Genomic DNA, 21,942 nt, shown 5'->3' with positions numbered 1-21,942 from the left:
GCAACAAATGAAGAGACAAGTTACTATTTATAGGCTAGTAACTTAGTAACTCTGCAAAATTCAAAATAAATCAAATAAATACAAAAAATTGAAACATTTATCAAATTTAACTCTATTGAGTTATTACTTACAAAAATAAAACATAACTAATTCAAATTGAAGAAACTACAAATTTAACTTTAATACATGTTAAATTTGTACGTAAAACATCATCTTAATTTGAAGTTTCAATCCAATTTGAAAGTTTCTAAATAATGAATTTAATCTACACGATTAAATCCATTTTTATGTTTTAACATTCAATTGTTTTACTTTCTTTCACTATATATATATGTTACTGGATATAGTGTATGCTCTAGTTTATTGTATTGAGTACTTTACTTTGATTTATGCTTTGTATTGTACACCCCACTAACTTTAGGACAAGTAGGAGATTGTTGGGATTGGTACCCCAAAACTCATGGGTTTCATAGTTTGTAAATTTTTTGTACACAAATTATTTATTTAATAAAATAAGATGTTATTTTATTCAACATTTAGTTTGCATTAACTCAATCTAATAAACTAAGATTCATTGTTATTTTATGTAATTTATACATGTTTGTGGTTGACATACAAGTGGATCATGTTTAAATAATAACCTAAATGATCTGTAGTATATGGATAAGACTAGGTACCCTATCCTTGTGACACCACGGGTACGACCCATTTTGTAATTGTTACAATAGTTGTAAAGTATTACAAATAATTCGATCTAATCATTCATGTGGAGACATGTGAATGGGGGTACCCTATATAAAGAGTTTGTATAAGACTGAACTGTGAAATGATTAGTCTTTCTTTATAACGTCGTTACTTGAAGAGACTAACATTTCACTATGATGACCATAGATGACTCGACCTTAACACTGAGTTGTGAACTCCTGCTCATGAGAGTAATTCTTTGATCTGTATTGGTGAGAGTGGCCAGATCCGTCGACTCAATAAACCTACCATTGTGGAAATTTATCCGCGTGGGGAGTTGAGAACACAACTACACAAGATGAAATTCACTTCTTCTGAATTGCTCCCAAAATAACTGATTCCGGATCTTGAACAATGAGGCCTCACTTTCTCACTGGCCGAGAGGGATTAGTTTACAGTTGAACTATAAATTGTTCGTTCATTAGAGGGATCAATGGTATTTAAGGAGTTGGATGTAACTACAGGGATAAAATCGTAATTTGACTCATCTATACTTATGAACAACTCATGAAGGGTCGACTTACTGTTGATTGGTTATATCCATGGACACAAAATATATTTATAGTGCGAAGAATGAAAATGTGGGTCTTTAGTGAAGTAGCATGCAGTTAATTAATGTTGATTAATTTAATTAAAGAGTTTAATTAATTAATTTCGTATCATTGGAGCTTCTAATCTATAGATCCATAAGGTCTCCTTACTAGCTCACTAAGGATAAAACAATGAATAATTTTTTTTGGAATAATTTGAAATGTTAAAATTATTTAAGGGAATTAAAGGTATAATTATATTAATGTGATTAATATAAAGTATAATGTACAGTGATACATTATAGTATATAGTTAATTATAAATATAATTTATAATTAAAAAACTATATAATATATGAGAGATAAATATTTGAATAAGATTCAAATATTATTTAAATGAATGAGATTCATATAAATACTATAGGCTAAAATTTAATGTGAATATGATTCATATTAAAACTATAGATTAAAAGAGAGATTTGCATTTTAGTTAATTAATTATTTAAAGTATAGTGTATATTATATTATATGATAATACAATATTTTTATTTTTTTTAACTCCCCATTACGGAGGAATTATTCATTCACGTGGGTGGGAGTTATGTAACTCTCTCCCTCTTCCTCTTAGTTTATATTGGAGAATACAGAAGAAAAAAAAAATCAAAAATTGAATGTATTTTCAATGGAAAATTTTCTCTCTGAAAAAAAGGTTCTCTCTGCATTTTTTTTCTCTCCTTATCCAAAAACTCAAAAGAAGTCCCATCACTTAATTTCTTGCAAGAGAATAGCAAGGTCACTGTGTGGTAGTTTCTTTTCTTTTAGGTTTTGGTGTTTGTGTTTTTGGAGGCATTTCTGTAATCATGCAGAGGAGTGGTTTGTGATCGTGAGAAGAGAAATTTTGTGAAGAAAGTGTTCTACAAGTGTAAGTTCTTCTATTCTTCTTCCTCTCATGTAGATTTGCATGGTTATATAATTTAATTGTTTATCATGTAAAATTATATGTTCCTTCTCTATATTATGATTTTTTTAAAAAAAAATGATAATCAATTGCACGACGTTCACACGCTTCTGCAAGGAATTCCATTCCTTTACACAAGCACACACGCCCACAAAATCCCCCAATATTTCCATGCAAAGGAGAGTAAGGAGACATTGGAAAAACTCTGCAAAAATCTTCAGTTCAAATATTTTGTTCAAGCCCTCGTGAAATCTTGAGTGAAAGCTCAAGAGCTCTCTTAGAGCAGAAGGGAAGCCATATTCTTCAACACAATCCTCAAGAAGCGGTTGTTTAAAGAGTCAGAAGGAGCAAAAAACTGTCACCTACGGCTTGACTTTCTATCTCTATCTCTATATCTTCTTTTTACTATAGTTGTTCATATTGTGCAAAATGTTGAAAAACTCATTTTATCAATATGAATTCATTCATAGTTTATTATTCATCTAACTCTTCATCTTTATCCATGAGTAACTAATTTCTATATAGGTTGAGAATCATTGCAACTAACATGAACTAAATAAAGCTTAATCATGTGTTCAACAAGTTTTATGCATGCTTTGTAAGCTATTTGAATCAGTTAAGAGATTTCTTTAAATAGACTAGATCTATGCTTCAAAAAGTAAAGGATTTAGATTGCATAAAACAAGAAGAGATTACCTTTAGAAATAAAGAAATATCTCTTGCATTAAAAGTTCATCGCATGCATCCTAAAAATAGGACAATGTAGCTAAATACACTAAGAATGGTAGTTATGATTTGCGAGTAATTTGCTTGAACGCATGGTATGTGCATTTACTTAGGGAATGTTAGTGAATATGTGCCTCAACCCTAATTCATCCCTTAGAAAACTGCATCGTATTGGATAAGCAGCTTCTATTACGTTGTAATTTCCAGTGTATTCATCATCTTTCATTTCAACACTTAGGAACATAAACTCATCTCCTTTATTTAACGACAAGTTAGCACTAAAATCAAAACAATAGTGTCATCGCATCAATAGCAAGAAATCTCTGTGTTCGACCCTGGATTCACCAGGTGTCTAGTTAGATTTACACTTGGATTTAATTAGGCAAAACAATGCGTTCTTTATGACATCATTGAGCATTTGACCATCGCATATATCAAAATACATCAATGTAAGTCTCTTCTAGTAATGGTGTTATATAGAGGGACTATTCATTTCATGATCTGGTCTTATATAAACTCTTTATATAAAATATCCCCATTTGCATGTCTCCACATGAACGATCAGGATATGATCATTTGTAGCACTTTACAATAATTGTAACATCTACAAAACAGGTCGTATTCGTAGTGTCAGTAAGATAAGGTTCCTAGCCTTATCCATCTACTATAGACTATTTAGGTTATCACTTAAACATGGTCCACTTGTATGTCTCCACATACATGTTTAAGTTTCATAAAATAACTTTGGATCTTAGTTATTGGGTTGAATTAATGCAATCTAAACATCAATAAAATACCTCTATTTTATTAGATATGTGATTTGTGTTTACAAACATATCGGTCCCTAGGCTCCATTGCTAGAAAGGCTCAGCTACTATAAGACATATGAGATTTAGGACATCAATTGCAATAATCTCTCACTTGTCCTAAAGCGAGTGGGATATACAGTATCAAATACAATGCAGGAAGTGGAGTATAAAATATCAAATATCATAAGCGGGATGTACAATATCAAATATAATATAATAAACTAAGGCATATAATATACCCAACAACATCTCTCACTTTTCCTAAATTAGGTGACTCATATCTCGTAGACCCATGCTCTCCAGGTGACGCTAAAAAACTTTAGTCGTGAGAGCCTTTGTAAATGGATCAGTTGTTGGGTTTGATACCTTAAAATCTCGTATAGTCTTATAGTTTGTAAACCTTGTATGAACAAACTTGTATGTGATTAATAATATTGATATTTTATTCACTTTGTTTATGAAATATGTGATATTTTAGTGCCACAAACCAATAAACTAACATCAAAGGTTATCGTTGTAACTTAAACATGTATGTGGAGACATACAGGTGGATCATGTTTAAGTGATAACCTAAATGGTCTGTAGTATATGTATAAGGTTGAGTACCTTATCCTGATAGCACTACGAGTATGGCCCACTTTATAGATGTTACAAATCTTGTAAAGTGCTATAAATGATCTGATCCTAATCGTTCATGTATTAGACTTGCGAGCGGGGATATTTATACAAAGGAGTTTGTATAAGACTGGACAACGAAATATTTAGTCTCATTATATAACGTTGTTCATAATAGACTTTCATTTCACTAGGATGACCATGGGTAACATGACCTTAATCCTGAGTGAGTTGTGAACTCCTGCCTATGAGGGCGGTCCTTTGATTTGTATAGGTGAGAATGGCCAGATCGTCGACTCAACAAGCCAACCAATTTGAGGATTCGTATGATTGGGGAGTTGGGAACTCAACTACACAAGATGGAATTCACTCCTTCCCCAAGCAGGGGTAAGTAGATAAATTGCTCCTTTTAGGGCTGATTTCGGGTCTTGAACAATGTGGCACCACACCCTCTCCTGGCCGAAGAAGGGTTTAGTCATAGTAGGACTATGATCTATTGTTCATTAGAGCGATCAGTGGTACTTAAGGAGTTAGATGTAACTACATGGGCAAAACGATAATTTGGCACAACTGTACTTACGAGTCATTTATGAATGGTAATCGTACTGTTGATTGGTTATATCCAATGGACACATAAATATATCTGTAGTGCGAAGAATATAGTTGTCGGTCTTTAGTGGAGTGCCCGATAGTTAATGGATGGTGGATAATGTAATTAAATATTTTAATTAACTATTCACATACCATTGAAGCTTCAAGCTACAAGTCCATAAGGTCTCTTTAGTAGCTCAAAAGAATTTAGTTGAAAATCAGTTTTTGGGTTAATTTGAAATGTTCAAATTAATAAGAGGGAATTTAATTATATTGATTCAATTATATATGATATAATTGACATAATGTATTTGATACATTATAGTTTGATTGAAGGAATAAATATTTGAATGTGATTCAAATATATTTTCTATGAATAAGATTCATAGTTGTTAAATTTAATATAAATATGATTTATATTAAATGCCATAAAATAGAGAAAAAGAATTATAGTTTATATTGTATATGATGCAATATTAAAATTATAGGTTATAAATATAATATGATAAGTTGGTTATCATATTTACTTATATTATTTATTATTTTGAATAATAATCCTATTTTCTCTCCAACCATTTTAGTGGGTGGTTAGTTGATTTTCTATGGCAAAAGGAATAAAAAATACCAGTTTTATTTTTCCTTCAACACAATACATCTACACGACAAGGAAAAGAGAGACTACACGATTGAGAAGATTGATATACGATAGTTCTTTCTCAATCTTCTTCCTCCTTCAAACTCACAAAATCCCTCCTAACCAAAATAGTCAGAGCCTACAACTCCTAGGTTCTCACCCAAAGTATACCGAAGGTTCAAAGTGGTCATGTCTGCATTTTTGGTTCGTGATTTTCTTGAAGAGGGTCTTATTTAAAAGTTTATTGTTTGAAGAGTTCTTGACAGTTCAAGGGATTTACAAGAAGAAGTATTCTTCAAAGGTATAATCTCTTGAACTATATTTCTTGTTTAAAAAGCATGTTGTATTAGAATGCATAATCTGTATGTTTACTGTGAATTTGTGTTTTCAAACTAAATGGAATTTGGACGATCCGCTTCTACTCATGGATCTCTTTAAAATTGAGCTCTTTCATCGGTAATGTTGTGCTCTGAGGCAATCTGTGTGACAGTCACATCTCCCCGTTGTACAATCTTCTTAATGAGATTATACTTGCACTCAATGTGCTTTCCTCATTTGTGACTACGAGGCTCCTTAGAGTTTGCCATTGCACTAGTGTTATCATAATAAAGGGTGACAAGCAATGTCATATTTTGAAACACTTCCAAATCTACCAGAAAATTTCTAAGCTATATAGCTTCCTTAGCAGCTTTACAAGCAGCTACATACACAAACATATAGTTTCTCATTCACTTAAGATACTTGAGTATGGATTTAACCGTTGTCTAGTGATCGAGTCCTGGATTAGACTGATATCTAGTGACCACTCCTACTACATGGCTGATATCGGGTCTAGTACACAACATGGCATACATAAGGCTACCTACCGTAGATGCATAAGGAATCTGTCTCATCTCTTTAACGTCTTAAGGTGTCTTACGATGTTGTTTCTTAGATAGAATAATTTCATGCCTAAAAGATAATAAACCTTTCTTCGAATTCTACATCAAATACTTGACAAGCATTTTGTCAATATACGGTACCTGAAACAAGGCTAGCATTTTTTTTTTCTTACTATCTCTTATGATTTGGATCTTTAAAATATATTGTGCTTCACCCAAATCTTTCATTTAAAATTGAGCAGTTAACGATTCCTTAATTTTGGTCAGAAAACCTACATCATTCCTAATGAGTAGGATATTATCCACATACAATACCAAGAATGTTACTAAACTATTAATGATCTTCTTGTAAACATAAGGTTCATTAAAATTTTGATTAAAGCCATAGGTTTTTACCACAGCGTCAAACCTCATATTCCAAGATCGAGATGCTTGTTTCAATCCATAGATGGATCAATTTAGCTTGCAGACCTTTTTCTCTTTACCTTGTACTATGAATCTTTCTTGTTGAGTCATGTAGATTATCTCTTCAAGATTACCATTCAAAAAGACAGTCTTGACATCCATTTGCCATATCTCATAGTCATAATATGTGGTAATAGACAAGAGAATCTGAATAGATTTTATCATATCAACAGGTGAGAAGGTTTCTTCATAATTCACCCCCTCAACCTAGGTATAACCCTTTGCTACTAATTTACCTTGAAGGTTTGCACATTTCTATCTACACCTATTTTCCTCTTGTAGATCCACTTGCAACCTATAGGTTTTACCGCATCAGGTTGGTCTACAAGTTTCCAGACAGAATTGGAGTACATAAACTCTATTTCCAGATTCATGGCCTTAATCCATTCATCCTTGTCAACATCTTATATTGTCTTCTTGTAAGATAATGGATCCTCAACATTATCATCTTGTATGATACTTTGAGTTTCAGTTAAACCCAAATAGTGAGTGGGTTGAGTTCTAACCCTCCCACTACGTTGAGGATCCTTCAACTCTTAAGTAGGATGTGCTTCACTTGATGAAGCAATATCAACAACTCTTGTTGAATTGTTTCCTTCTTCAACAACTCTTGTTGAAGCTTCAGTGTTGTCTTTAATGAGTTCATCTAATCAATCATACTCCATGATTTATTCCCTCTAATTTGGTCTTCCTCCAAAAAGGTTATACTTGTTGATGCAAAGACCTTATTCTCTTTTGGATAAAAAACTTGTAACGTTCGGATCCTTACACATTATGATCCGACCGCTACGACAAGCATACTTAGACTTTTCTATCATGAGATGAGTTTTGGTGAAAATTTCAAAGAACATATCTAAATTTTATTAATTAGATAGAAATACTATATAAAAAGTTTATTTATCAAAACATCAGGATCCATAAAACATTAGCGTGGTAGTACAAAATGCATGTGCTTATAATAGTGAGTTTGATGGTTGGCCATTTGAGCGACGTCCAATTCTGCCATCTACGCTGTGTCCTTACCTACAAAGTCTATAAAAATATAGGATGAGTATATGATATACCCAGTAAGTAGTTCTCACGTAAGGGAGTGACCAAATGCATAATCACAAGCATCATGTCATGAAAACATATGGTTGAGACCGAAAATGTATAATAACATGTGGTGGTCGGTTATGCTTCCAACATAAATCTCTCCGCCCTGATAGGAAGATGAGGACCTAAGCGAAAACTAACCCATCTGATGATTAGCGGGTCATGTAGTCAGTAGGGCCAGAGTCGCATCCAACATCAACCATTAGCATAAACGTAATATTGGACTAGAGGGGTGCAACCATACATACCCTGCTAGTCCCTAACGTAAACATAACGTAAGGTTAGGCCTGAAGGGGTGCAACCATACATGCCCTGCCAGCCCTGGAAGCATAAATTTCTCCACCCTAATAGGAAGATGAGGACTTAAGCGGAAACTAACCCATCTGATGATTAGCGGGTCATGCAGTCAATAGGGTCAAAGTCGCATCCAACATCAACCATTAACATAAACGTAAGATTAGACTGGAAGCATAACTTACACCTAATTAAAACTTGATTTTAACGTAATCGTCAACAAACATAATGCATGGGGTCCCTTGTAGAGAAACATGTTCTAAACATGTAATGCAAATAATTGATCAGTAGAGCTTTCCCTTTTTAAACTAGAAGGAAATTTGGGAAGAATTTTGGGCAGCACCTTACCTGAGCTTTTCTCTTTTAACCTCACAGAACTTCCTCACTCACACTTACTTTTTCACACGATTCTTTGTTACTGAGATTTTTTTTTAGAATGGATTAAATCTTCAGGCAAAGGGTCCTATTTATAGTAGTTTTCAGCTCTTCTCAATGTGACAAATCATCCTACAGGTGGCTTCTTTAAAATTACTTAGGGTTTAAGGATTCCTCTCAATAAGACACCTAATCTTCGCTAACGTTTTCCCTTACGTCATCATTCTTTGTTTGCATTCAATTTTTGGGTTTTTCCATGTATAATCTATAAGATCGTGGCCAAATTCAACGCATAATCCACGCTTCTGTCCAAATCTCGCTCTCTTTGTTCTCAGAATCTCGCTCTCTCCAGCTTTCTCGCTGGTTTGGCTCTCGTGACTCTCGCTCTCGCTGGTCGTGCTCCTGCTCTCGCTCCCACTCTCGCTACCGCGTTCTCTCTCGCTTCCACGCTCGCTCTTGCTCCCACTCTCTCCCATTGTCTCGCTGAGAATCTCGCTCTCTTTACTCTCGCTCTCTCCAATTTTCTCTCCAATCTCGCTCTCTCCACTCTCGCTCTCTTCAATTTTCTCTCCAATCTCGCTAGTTTTCACGCATGGTTGCTTTCACTGCTTGTGGATTCCACTTCCTCTTTTTAACTCTTTCAAATTTTAAGAGTATATGAGCAATTAATTCACCTCCAATTCTTCCAATGAGTAGTGCCCAAACAAAAAGTTATCTACTGCCCGTTGTCTCCTGAATTAGCTAGCATCCAACTTCTAATTAATCCTCCCTGATTCTGCTCCCTTATTCATTATTTTTGGATAATGAATAAATTTTCTATTTTTTCCCTTCTAAATTTCCACCCCTTTAAATAAAATTTTGTCCTGCTTAATATTTAATTTCCTGTATGCGTACAAATCTGGGTTGTTACAAAACTAGACCACCTCTCATTTCCTTGGACTAGCCTACAAATAGGCATAATTTTGAACGTGATTCCAACTTCTTTGGGTTTGCCACAAGTACGTGTGCTGGACACCCCCAAATCCTAAGATTTCGTAAACTACTTTTACGACCTCTCCATAACTCAAAAGATGTTTCAGAAACACTCTTTGATGGAACTTGGTTCAAAAGGTATGTTGCAATCTCCATTGCATAACCTCAGAACGAGATGGAAAGAGAAGCTAACTTATCATGGAACGAACCATGTCTAATAGGATTCTGTTTCTCCTTACTGATGCACCATTTTGTTGAGGTGTACGGGACGTTGAGAGTTGATATGTGATTCTATGTTCTATCATATAGTTCTGGAATCCTACATCCATGTACTCTCCACCTCGATCTGATCGAAGTGTTTATATCCTTTTACCTAACAAATTCTCAACCTCAACCTTATACTTCTTGAACTATTCAAGTGTATCAGACTTGTGTTGTATTAGGTAAACATACCCGTATCTAGAATAATCGTCAGTGAAAGTGACAAAGTATTCAAAACCTTCCCGTGCTTTAACATTCATTAAACCACAAAGGTCTGAATGTATAAGCTCCAAGGGTTCTTTGGTTCTATAACATTTTCCAGTAAAAGGTCGTTTTGTCATTTTTCCTTCGAGACAAGACTCACATACCAGTACAGAATTTTCTTCTAACTCGTTTAGAAGTCCATTCTTAACCAATCTCTCAATCCTATTGAGATTAATGTGACCTAGTCTTAGATGCCAAAGATGAGCATTTTTTTTGGAGAAACTTTCCTTCTTTTGGTTTGGTTAGTTGCGGTGTTGAATATTTCAACATTATGGAGTATTTTAGATACTAATAACCTTATTACTTATAAGTGACTTTCATTTTTTGTTGAACATATTTCAACACCATCTTTAAATACAAATGTTTTATCATGAATTACCGACATATTATAAGAATGTTCCAGCAAACAAAATACATATTGTCCAACAATATGAATTTAGAATCAAAAAGTAACTTAATGCTTCTTACTTCTACATCTGAGACAATGTCGCCCGTTCCTACCCTGAGAGTCATCTCCCCAGTCTTAAGTTGCCTCCAAGAACTACTTTTCTGAAAAGAAGTACAAACATGGTCAGTGACTCCTTAATCAAGTATCCAGGTATTGTTATCATGTTCCACTAAGCACATTTCGAAAAAAAGTAAATCATATTTCCCTTCTTCTTCTCGGCCAAATAAACTGGGCAGTTCCGTTTCCAACCCATTCCGGTTGCAGTGGAAACAATTTCTTTTTACACCCTTTCTAGGTGGCAACAAATGGATTATCTTTATTCTTTCCTTTACCGCCATTCTTCTTCTTCCACTTCTTGGAGGAAGAGGAGGAAGGCACTGACTTGGTCCCAGAGATTGAACCTCTATAGAAATTTTTCGAGGAAGTGGCAACGTTTGCCTCTTTGTCATTTCCCTTGACTTTCATCAAGGACTCATAAGTCTGCAGCTCGTTTAGTAGAGTGTTAAGGTTGTATTGAATCTTATTCATAACCGCATTGCAGAACTGGAGATAACTCCTCGAAAAAGTCTCAAGTATAAAGCTAATTTGATTGGCTTTGTCTTTAATAGTGCCATTTATTTTTGCCACGTTGAAGTAGACCATCATGTCAAGGACATGCTCCCTAACAAACGCCCCTTCTAGCATACGGGCATTAAAAATGAACTTTAAAGTATCATGCCTAAGATGAGTGGTCGGTTGGCCAAATATCCCCCACAATAACTCCATAATCTCCCAAGCAGAAACCATGGCTTCATGCTTCTTAGCCAATACTTTAGATAACCTAGCCAGAATGTAGACCTTGGCCTTTTCATTGACCTTGGTCTACCTGTCATAACCCTCACGAATAGTTCGTGAGGCAGTAAGTCCGGGAGTTGGAGGGCATTCTTCCAACAAGACGAATTTCAAGTCATCAATCACCAAAACCGTATTGATTATATATTTTTCTATTGTGCATAGTTATCACCATTTAATTTAGCGGTTCCAAGCAAGGAGATTATTGCACTAGTCATATTTGTTGATATAAAACAAATCACTTATTTTAGACACTTATGCAAAAATCATTTTTCTTCAATCAGTTTAGCAAAAACTAAATAATGAACCTAAACCCTAAACCCTAAAACCCTAAACCCTAAAACCGTAAACCCCAAAACCTTAAACCTTGCAATGATACTTCAGTGAGGTAGAATAAGTTCTAACTCGGGGTGAACAATTACTCCTTTACTGAATTGAGACATTCTCAATCAAACATTACACCGGAATAACTCTTATTCCTATAATATTTTATTATCATTTATTTGGTCCAAAAATCATTAACTGCCTTAATTTTTTCTTGTAACTGTAACCCTTCATTTCAACCTTATAACCCCACCCCAACCAGTTTGTCTCAAGGAAGAAAATAATTGGTGCAATTAATTATAGCGATCTTATCCATTTTTGGAGTTTGATATGTCCCTTTCCATGCAAACACCTTCCTAAAGGGGATACTCCCAGGGCGCCACGAGGTCGAGCATAGAAATGACATTTCAAACCAATGAAGGAGATCACAGGATGTGCACGTCCTTCTCCCACTTACTATAGACACTTTCTCCAGACACCTTGATATTGACTCATGCGAATACTTAAGGGAGGGTGCGCCCAGGGCACCACGAGGTCAAGCATGAATCTCACCTTGTGAATTTTTAGGGAGTATGTGAGTGGAAAAACGACATATCATATATATCTTTTTCATCCCATTAAATGTTTTGCAAAAGATGGGTTTATTAACTTAGTAAAATCCGGGTAATTTATTTTAACTAAGTCCTTGTTAATTTGCTCAACATAACACTTATATTTATTATTTTAACAATATGTGATTTCATTTATTAAACTCTTTAAAAAATCAACCATTTATTGCATGCTTATAAGATATTTGCCCAATTCACCTTCTATGTCAGTATCCAGGTGGAGTGTTCCATTTTCGTCAACTAAAATACTCATTCCTAAACAGAACGTTCCTAAGATAAAGGTCCTTTATGGACAATTATTTTATAAATTTAATCTTTTAACGCAGTTCATTTTGATCCTATTAAAATAAATTGAAAGTTTAACTTATTTCTAATCTCATTAGAAATGCGTTGAACATAAGTCTAGGGAATTAACTTTAAACCATTTAAAATTAACTTGGACTTATATTTGCATGCAACTCTTGATTATAGATTTTAATTCTAACTTTATTATATTTATAACCATTATAAAATAATGAAAAATAAAATCTATAAATTTTCATTTTGTGACATTGATTAAATATAACATTTATATTAACCTAAGTAATGTCACGCTCAATGCAAAGTTCATTTTCATTTTGATTAAACAATATAACAATTATATTATCCCTAATGAAATCAATTCATGTGATATCTTACTATATAACAATTATATTCTAGTATGATGCATGAGCATGCTTAATTAATCATGCAACCATAATAAAACACTTATATTAAAAGGATGCATGAAACATGTTTTTCCTAATGTGGGATTTTAAATCTATATGCCATACAATATGCAACATATAAATCATATAATATAAACATACATCTCATGCCCATTCAATTATATAAAAAGTATTAATAGACTACTATTTGACACCATATAAATAATTAAATTAACATAATCGAATTATACTAATTTAATTATAAATAAATAACATCTAAAACTCTAGATTTAGAAAATTCTAAAACAAAACAGGGAAAAAAATCCTATTTCTGCTTGGCGACAACGGCGGACAACCAAAACTCAAAAAGAAGATCTAACCATTCAAAATGATACCTTAGGTGTCCTAAACATATTTACCAAATTTTAGCACGATCCAACGGTTAGAAATCTAAATATCAACAAATTTGTAAAAGTTGTCCCTGAAAAATCGAATTGCATTGCATATCTTCTCTCCGTTTTTTTTTTCGCCTTTGTTTCCCCAGGTTCTTTTCACAACAACTTTTTCCACGAACGACATAAATTTACAGACTCAATTTACAATAAAATTCCCAAAAACAACGAGTCCTTACAAGATCGAATAAAGTAAAATGAGTCTATATGCCAAATACCAAAAACATCCATTGAGCTAAAAATACCCAAATAAAATTTACAATACTCATCTCATGAAAACATTGTACAAAAGCACCCACTACGTTTATTTTTTTTCTAAAAACTAAAAAAAATATATACAAAAATTGACTCTGATACCAATTGAAGGGAATCAAATTCCCACGGAAGAGTGAGATCGCCTTTCATTTTGTTTTCCAATTTTTAAGAAAACAAAAAGGAAAAAGAAAACAAAAATAATAATGGATAAACATTATAGGAAGCATGCTTTAAAAGAAAGAAACAAAGGGATAAAGCAATAAATCTTTGTCGAATCTCGAACTCTTCACATTTTCCTCTATGTCTTCTCACGAACGTTTCTTCAGCGAACAAGGGACGCCAATACAACTGTAACCTTGTTATTCTCTAGGAATCCAAGGGTAGAAGAATAGTCTTTATCACCTTAGAGGAGGAGGAATAATAGAGAATGGTTGAAAGGAAAAGTTTGAGGGGAAATCTAGATTGGAGACTAGGGTTTTTCACAATAAAATTTGATCCCCTAAATTGTCTACAAAGGATATTTATATGGAAAAGGGTTTAACCCTTCTCCAAGTCTTTCCCAATTTACCCTTAAGCTCAATTAATTAAATAATATTTATTCAATTAATTAACATGCCAATTAAATAATCATATATATTAAATCTAGTTTAATATATATAGTTAATTAATTAATAAATAAACATCACATGTTTATTTGTCTTCACATCTCAAAATTAATTAATTCTTCTTCATGAATCTAACTCATAAGAATTTAATATTTGAATTTTAATCATATATTTTTCTCTTAATTATATATCACATCTATAATTAACCATATCATATTAATCTCATTAATATGTTATTCCATCAATTGACTTGAACAATTCAAATCATTCCTCTTATGTATCCTTTAATGAGCTAATAAAGAGACCTTATAAACCTACAGATTAGAAGCTCTAATGATATGAGATTAATTAATTAAACTCTTTAATTAAATTAATCGATCTTCATTAACTATCGGTCACTCCACTAAAGACCGATAGCTACACACTTTGTACTATAGATATATTTATGTATCCACGGATATAACCAATCAACTGTTGGTCGACCTTTCACAACTTTTTCATAACTATAGTTGGGTCATATTACCATTTTACTCCTATAGTTACCTCTAACTCCTTAAATACCACTGATTCCTCTAATGAATAAACAGTTTATAGTCCAACTATAAACTAACATCTCTCAGGCCGTTCAAGACCCCAGAATCAGCTACTAAGGGAACAATTTATCTATTTTTCCTAAGGACAGGAAAGAGTAAATTCCATTATAGTTATGTTCCTAGCTTCCTACTCGAACAGATCCCCAAAATGGTAGGCTTGTTGAGTCGGCTAACAAAGCCACTCTCACCCATGCAAATCAAATGACTGCCCTCATAAATAGGAGTTCACAAATTACTCAAGATTAAGTTCAAGTCACCTATGGTCATCCTAGTGAAATGTAAGTCTCTTCTAGTAACGGTGTTATATAGAGAGTTATTTATTTTGTGGTCCGGTTTTATACAAACTCTTTGTATAGAAAAATCCGCTCGCATGTCTCCACATGAACAATCAAGATCTGATCATTTGTAGCACTTTACAACAATTATAACATCTACAAAGTGGGTCGTATTCGTAGTGTCACCAGGATAAGGTATCCAGCCTTATCCATCTACTAGAGACCATTTAGGTTATCACTTAAACATCTTGTATGTCTTCACATACATGTTTAAGTTCCATTAAATAACCTTGGATCTTAGTTTATTAGATTGAATTAATGCAGACTAAACATCAATAAAATACCTCTTATTTTATTAGATATGTGATTCATATTTACAAACTACAAGACATGAGATTTAGGACATCAACTCCAACAGTAAACACATGAATGCATAGTAGGATTATTTGTTATGAATTTCATATCAACTTAACACATTTTCCTCTATATTTTCCTAATTATTTTGAAGAAAGAGATACAATAACTTGTATTTCTACAAGTTATCAGTTACATAGCCTATAAAAATACAGTCAATTATCTTAGTTCCAAGTTTGGTCCTTTTTGGTAAAGGAACTTGTACCTTTGTCAAACACCCCCACGCTTTCAACATTTTATATGCGAGTAATTTTCCATTCCACACTTCATAAGGTAACTCATTAGTCTTCTTATGTGTAATTTTATTTATTATAAAAAATTTTGTCAGCAAAGCTTCTCCCCACAAATTATGAGTAACCTGAACTATTTAACATGCAATTAACCCTGTCCTTTAAAGTTTGGTTCTTTCTTTCATCTACATTATTTTGTTGCGGTGTATAAGGTGTTGTAGTTTGATGGATTATACTATTAACTTCACATAACTCATAAAGTGATGATGATTCATTTCACCATCTTTATTTGATCTAAGCACCTTTACTTTCTTTTTAAGTTGATTTTCAGTTTCTGCCTTATATGTTTTAAAAACAATAAAAAGGTTTCATCTTTATTATGTAAGAATTATACATAATAATTTTACTACAGTCATCAATAAATGTGACAAAGTATCTCTTACCATCTCTTTTGGGAGTACTTTTCATGTCCCATACATCTCTGTGGATTAAATCAAGTAACTCATTACTTCTTTCCACGGATGAAAATAACTTTCTAGTAAACTTTGATTCAACACAAACTTCACATTTGTGTCTTTTATCAACGTTAAAATCCGACAATAGTCCTAAGCTTACCATTTTATTTAAAGAACAATAATTTGCTTAATCCAGAATGCCAAGCATCACACAACTCAGCAATATAAGCAAAAGAGTTGATTTTATTATTATTCTTTGACATTTTTACTAGTACATTCAGTTTGAACATGTCATCACTTAAATAGTCTTTTTCCACATACATACCCTCTTTTGTCAAAATAAATTTATCTGTCTCGAATACAAGTTTGAACCATTTTTGTTAAGTAGATTCCTAACACTAAATACTTTCGAATCTTTGGCATGCTACACATCATCGAGGGTAAGTATCTTTTCATAATTTCATTTCAGTAGAATCTTCCTTTTGCTTTCTACAGAGGCAGTTGAAGCATTTCCTTATGAACAATTTATCACTACTATCTAGCTTCTCATACATAATGACAAATGACTTGTCCTTACAAATGTGCCTAGTAACACCGGTATCAATCCACCGACTTTTGCTATCTGAAATCATATTTACATTAAAAATGACGACAACCAAATCGTCATTTTCCATGACGTTGGCCTCATATTGGAACTTTGTCTCTTCTCATATTTTCACATTGAAGCAGTATGTCCAATCTTACCTCAAACCCAATAATTTCCTCGATTGCGCTTTCTAGCATCATTTCTTGACCCATGATTCACATTTTTCTTTTTGAAATTATGTTTCTTGGGTTTATGTTTCGAAGCTTCAACAATGTGAATCTTGGCTTTAACTTCCAGTGGAATTTTATCTCCCTTTCTATTATCCTCCTCTACACAGAGTTTCACTGTAAGGATCTTCATGGATAAATCCTTTCGTTTGTGCTTGAGATAACATTTGAAATCCTTCCAGGAATGAGGTAGCTTCTCAATCACAGTAGCAACTTGGAATGGTTCACTAATTTCCACTTTGCAAATCATTGATGATAATTTGTAATTCTTCTATCTGATTGACTACCTAAAAATTTTCCCATAAGAAATTTCTTTATACCAGCATCTTCCAACTTGTACTTCTTGTCTAATTTCTCCCACAATAATTTTGATATATTGTAGGTATTGCAATAGACATTATAAAAGTGTCCTCAAGACCACTAAGTATATAATTACAGCATAATAAGTTTGAATGCATCCATGCCTGCTTCGCAACTTCTGTTTCTAAAGGTATAGCTTCTTGTGGGATAATTGGGAAATTCTCTTTTTGAATATGAGCAAGATTCGACGTGGTGAGGTAGAAGATCATCTTCTATCGCCATCTTTTGAAGTTGTCTCCTTTGAACTTTTCTGGTATTTCAGTTTGAGGTTTGACAATGAGCGGTCCCATCATGGCAGAAGTAGCGACATTGGTGGAAGAGTTTGTAGCCATCAGTTCATATATTAATTGTCTTCGGATTGTTGGAGAAAATGGTATATATGAACTGAACACACTAGCAAACTGATTACACCTCAACTAAAAACAGTACACTCAATGTATAATATTCAACCTCAAAATCTTTGGAGATTCAAAATGTAGTTGAGGCATGCTTCTGATAACCGTTATCTTGAAAATAATTATTTGCTCTACAAGGGCTACAAGCAGACTATGGCAATCATCTCAACAGGAGACAATGACTAAATCTGGTAGAACTGCAACCTCAAACTACTCATATCTAGCAGAACTCTTGGATACTTTCTCTCAACTCAACTCAAGAATAAGAGAAAAAAGAAAGAAAGAAAGAAAGAAAGAAAGAAATGAGAGAACTCTCCAATTTGAAGTCAGATGCAACAAATGAAGAAACAAGTTTCTATTTATAAACGTATTAGCAACTTAGTAACTCTCCAAAATACAAAATAAATCAAATAAATACAAAAATTGATACATTTATCAAATTTAACTCAATTGAGTTGTTACTTTGATAGGGATGTCACTCAAGAATATATTCATTGGTATAATAATATCACAAGGCGCTACGTCACTCGTCCGAGAGTAGCTGTGAGACAAAAATCAAACATAACTCATTCAAATTAAAGAAACTACTAATTTAAATTTCATACATGTTAAATTTGTACATGAAACAACATTTGAAGTTTCAATCCTATTTGAAAGTTTCTTAATAATGAATTAAACCTACACAATTAAATCCATTTTTATGTTTCAATATTCAATTGTTTCACTTTCTTTCACTATATATACATATATGTATAAGTTTAAATATTATTTTGGTATTTTTAGCTTTGGTTTATTTGGTCTATGCATTTTTAAAATATTCAGTTTGGTTTCTATATTTTCAATTTTAATTTATTTTGGTCCTTAGAATGTTTAACAAGTGATCAATGGTCCCTTAAAAATAAAATGAAAATGAAAATAAATTGAACAAAATGATTACTTTTTAAAAGGTCTACATCTAAAATAACATTTCAAAATATAGAAATGGTCCTAAACAATGTAAGGATATAGAGACCAATGTAAAGAAATAATTGTACAATAGAACCAATCTTAAACTCCAAAATAGTTATTGTCCCACTTTTTCAAACTTAAGAATTTTACCATCTTGCTTACATCATCATCAACCAAAATTTAAAAACTACCTTTAATTTTCTTTTTTTCTCTTCTTTTTCTTCTCAATTTTCCTTCCTCCATTTGTGTCAACCATTCTCAATTTTTTCTTTCTTCATTTGTCGTTGACTATCAAAATGTTGCATAATTTTCATTCCTTGCCATCGAAACGCTACTTGGAATGTCATGTATTGGAGCGAGAGAGTGAGAGAAGATCAACAGTGAGTGAGAAAGAGGAGACTAAGAAGTGAGAGTGAGAGCGAAACAACGAGAAAGAGAAGAGTGAGATAGCCTACCAACGAGAGAGGAGATTAAGAGAAATAGGAAATTGAGAGGGTGAGGAAAGCGAGATAATGAAGAGTGAGAGCATCGTGAAAGCCAATCTGTGTGTCGATGTTCCGTTTTTGATAATTTCATGCAAATATGACTTAAGCAAAAAGTCAAAACCCTTTAAGTAGGACATATTTTATTTTTTCTTCAATTTTAGGTCATCTATATGTTGTATCATACTCCAACATAATTTATAACAAAAAATATAGAATTAATATAATTCAAACTAATATTTAAACTTAGAGAATTATACTTTTTTTGTCCCTAGGTTTTTACTCTAGTTTCTATTTGGTCCCTAGGTTTAAAATGTTATAAGTTTAGTCCTTGAGTTTTGAATTTTGTTTCAATTTAGTTTCTAAATTTCAAAATATTTCAATTTTACCATTAAGATTTTAGTTTTGTTTCAATTTTGTCCATGGATTTCAAGATTTTATATTTTTAATCTTAATTTTTTATTAAATACTCGCTTTAATCATTAACGTCAATTTCTATTCATTAATTCAAAATAATTATGAAGTGGAATTTTAAAGTGATAAAAATCGTGAAACTTAATTAATTATAATTCTTCTAACATTTTTTTTTATTAACATAAATTAACTCTAAAGACAAAAAATGAATAGTTAGTGAAAAATTGAAATATAAATCTTAAAATATAGGAATCAAATTGAAAGCAAAACTCAAATGTCAAAGGTAAGATTATAGCATTTTTGAAACTAAGGACTAAATTAAAATAAAACTCAAAATTTAAGATAATGTCTACCATTTTGAAACCTAACGGACTAAATAGATACTTTTCTTTTCTTTTTTTTTATTGGACAATAGTATTTAAGCCTTTTAAAAACTTAAACTAGCGTGTGGTTCCAAGAAGAAGGGTAAAGAGAATAGAAGGTCAGAGTCAAACGAAGTGAAGAATGTAATGGAGAGGCAGTCGCATTAGGGCATCCCGTTCTTCCTTAGACCCACCGCTGCCGCCGCCGCCCTTTCTTCTTCAACGCGTAAATATAAGCTTCTGCGACCCCACCTTCTTCCTCTTTATATAAATTCATTTCTTTACTTCATCCATTACCATTACTTCACTTCTCAATTCTCCTAACTACTTTCTTCTTCTTCTTCCTCAATCTCAATTTCAGTCTGAAAATGGGTTTCAAGGGATTTGTCGAAGGAGGGATTGCTTCCATTGTTGCCGGATGCTCCACTCACCCACTTGATCTCATCAAAGTTCGGATGCAATTGGACGGCGAGAAACCGCCGCTTCCAAATCTCCGCCCCGCCCTAGCTTTCAATGCTTCTCGTTCCGTTGTCGCGCCGGAATCTTTCCACATCCCGCCGCCCCAACCTCCGCGTGTCGGACCCATCTCGGTTGGCGTTAGAATTGTCCAGTCCGAAGGTGTTACCGCGCTGTTTTCCGGCGTCTCTGCCACTGTTCTCCGGCAGACTCTTTACTCCACCACTCGGATGGGTCTCTACGACATCCTCAAGACTAAATGGTCCGACCCGAATTCTGGCAGCATGCCTCTGACCCGGAAAATCACGGCGGGGTTAATCGCCGGCGGGATTGGCGCGGCGGTGGGGAACCCGGCCGACGTCGCAATGGTGAGAATGCAGGCTGACGGCCGGCTTCCGATGGCCCAGCGGCGGAATTACGCCGGCGTGGTGGACGCCATCACAAGAATGTCGAAGCAAGAAGGGATTACTAGCCTCTGGCGCGGGTCGTCACTTACGGTGAACCGGGCGATGATTGTGACGGCGGCGCAGTTGGCATCGTACGATCAGATGAAAGAGACGATATTGGAAAAGGGTGTGATGAAGGACGGACTGGGGACTCACGTGACGGCGAGTTTCGCGGCGGGGTTTGTGGCAGCAGTGGCGTCGAATCCGGTGGATGTCATAAAGACGAGAGTTATGAATATGAAGGTGGAGGCCGGGGCGGCGCCGCCGTACAGTGGGGCGTTAGACTGTGCAATGAAGACGGTGAAGGCTGAAGGGCCGATGGCTCTTTACAAAGGATTTATTCCGACGATTTCACGGCAGGGGCCTTTCACGGTGGTCTTGTTTGTCACACTTGAACAAGTCCGAAAGATTTTCAACCAATTTTGACTTTTAATTTTACAAATTACAGATGAGAATTTAAAGTTTGTAATTCTTTTGATTTTATTAAAAGAAATGAGTGTAAAATAATTTAATGTCTATGAGAGAATTGAACCTCTCAATTCATCAGAGGTGCATATTTAGAAGTTTACACAAACAAAGATGAGAGAATTTGAAAAAAAATTTAAAAATATATACCATCTCAACTTTTAATCATAAGAAAAGTCTAAAAGGGCCCAAACAATCGATAAAATAGAAAAAGTAAAATTTTCAACTATTCAGGTTGGAAAATGAAAGGTGTTATTTCTGGCGATTTTTCTATTTTATATTATAAATTGTTCCCAAATTCTTTTCTATTCAATTTAATAAATATAATATTACATTTCAGAAACACTATTACATTTAAGGTGAATTAAATTACATAGTTTTAATTACCACGTATAGCTTGTTTCTTCTTCGC

General features: G+C 33.6%; 1 protein-coding gene across 1 annotated transcript; it reads left to right on the top strand.

Moving 5' to 3' along the window:
• The first annotated feature begins 20,251 nt into the window (after window positions 1-20,251).
• On the top strand, window positions 20,252-21,698 carry LOC120074978 (mitochondrial uncoupling protein 5-like). The gene is made up of 2 exons (XM_039028103.1): window positions 20,252-20,389; window positions 20,525-21,698. The coding sequence occupies exon 2, from the start codon at window positions 20,532-20,534 to the stop codon at window positions 21,489-21,491; it is 960 nt and encodes a 319-aa protein (XP_038884031.1). The 5' UTR covers window positions 20,252-20,389; window positions 20,525-20,531; the 3' UTR covers window positions 21,492-21,698.
• Window positions 21,699-21,942: the final 244 nt, after the last annotated feature.

Source organism: Benincasa hispida, chromosome 4 (genome assembly GCF_009727055.1).
Source record: "Benincasa hispida cultivar B227 chromosome 4, ASM972705v1, whole genome shotgun sequence".
Classification (NCBI taxonomy): domain Eukaryota; kingdom Viridiplantae; phylum Streptophyta; class Magnoliopsida; order Cucurbitales; family Cucurbitaceae; genus Benincasa; species Benincasa hispida.
This window is presented reverse-complemented; position numbering and strand designations above follow the sequence as displayed.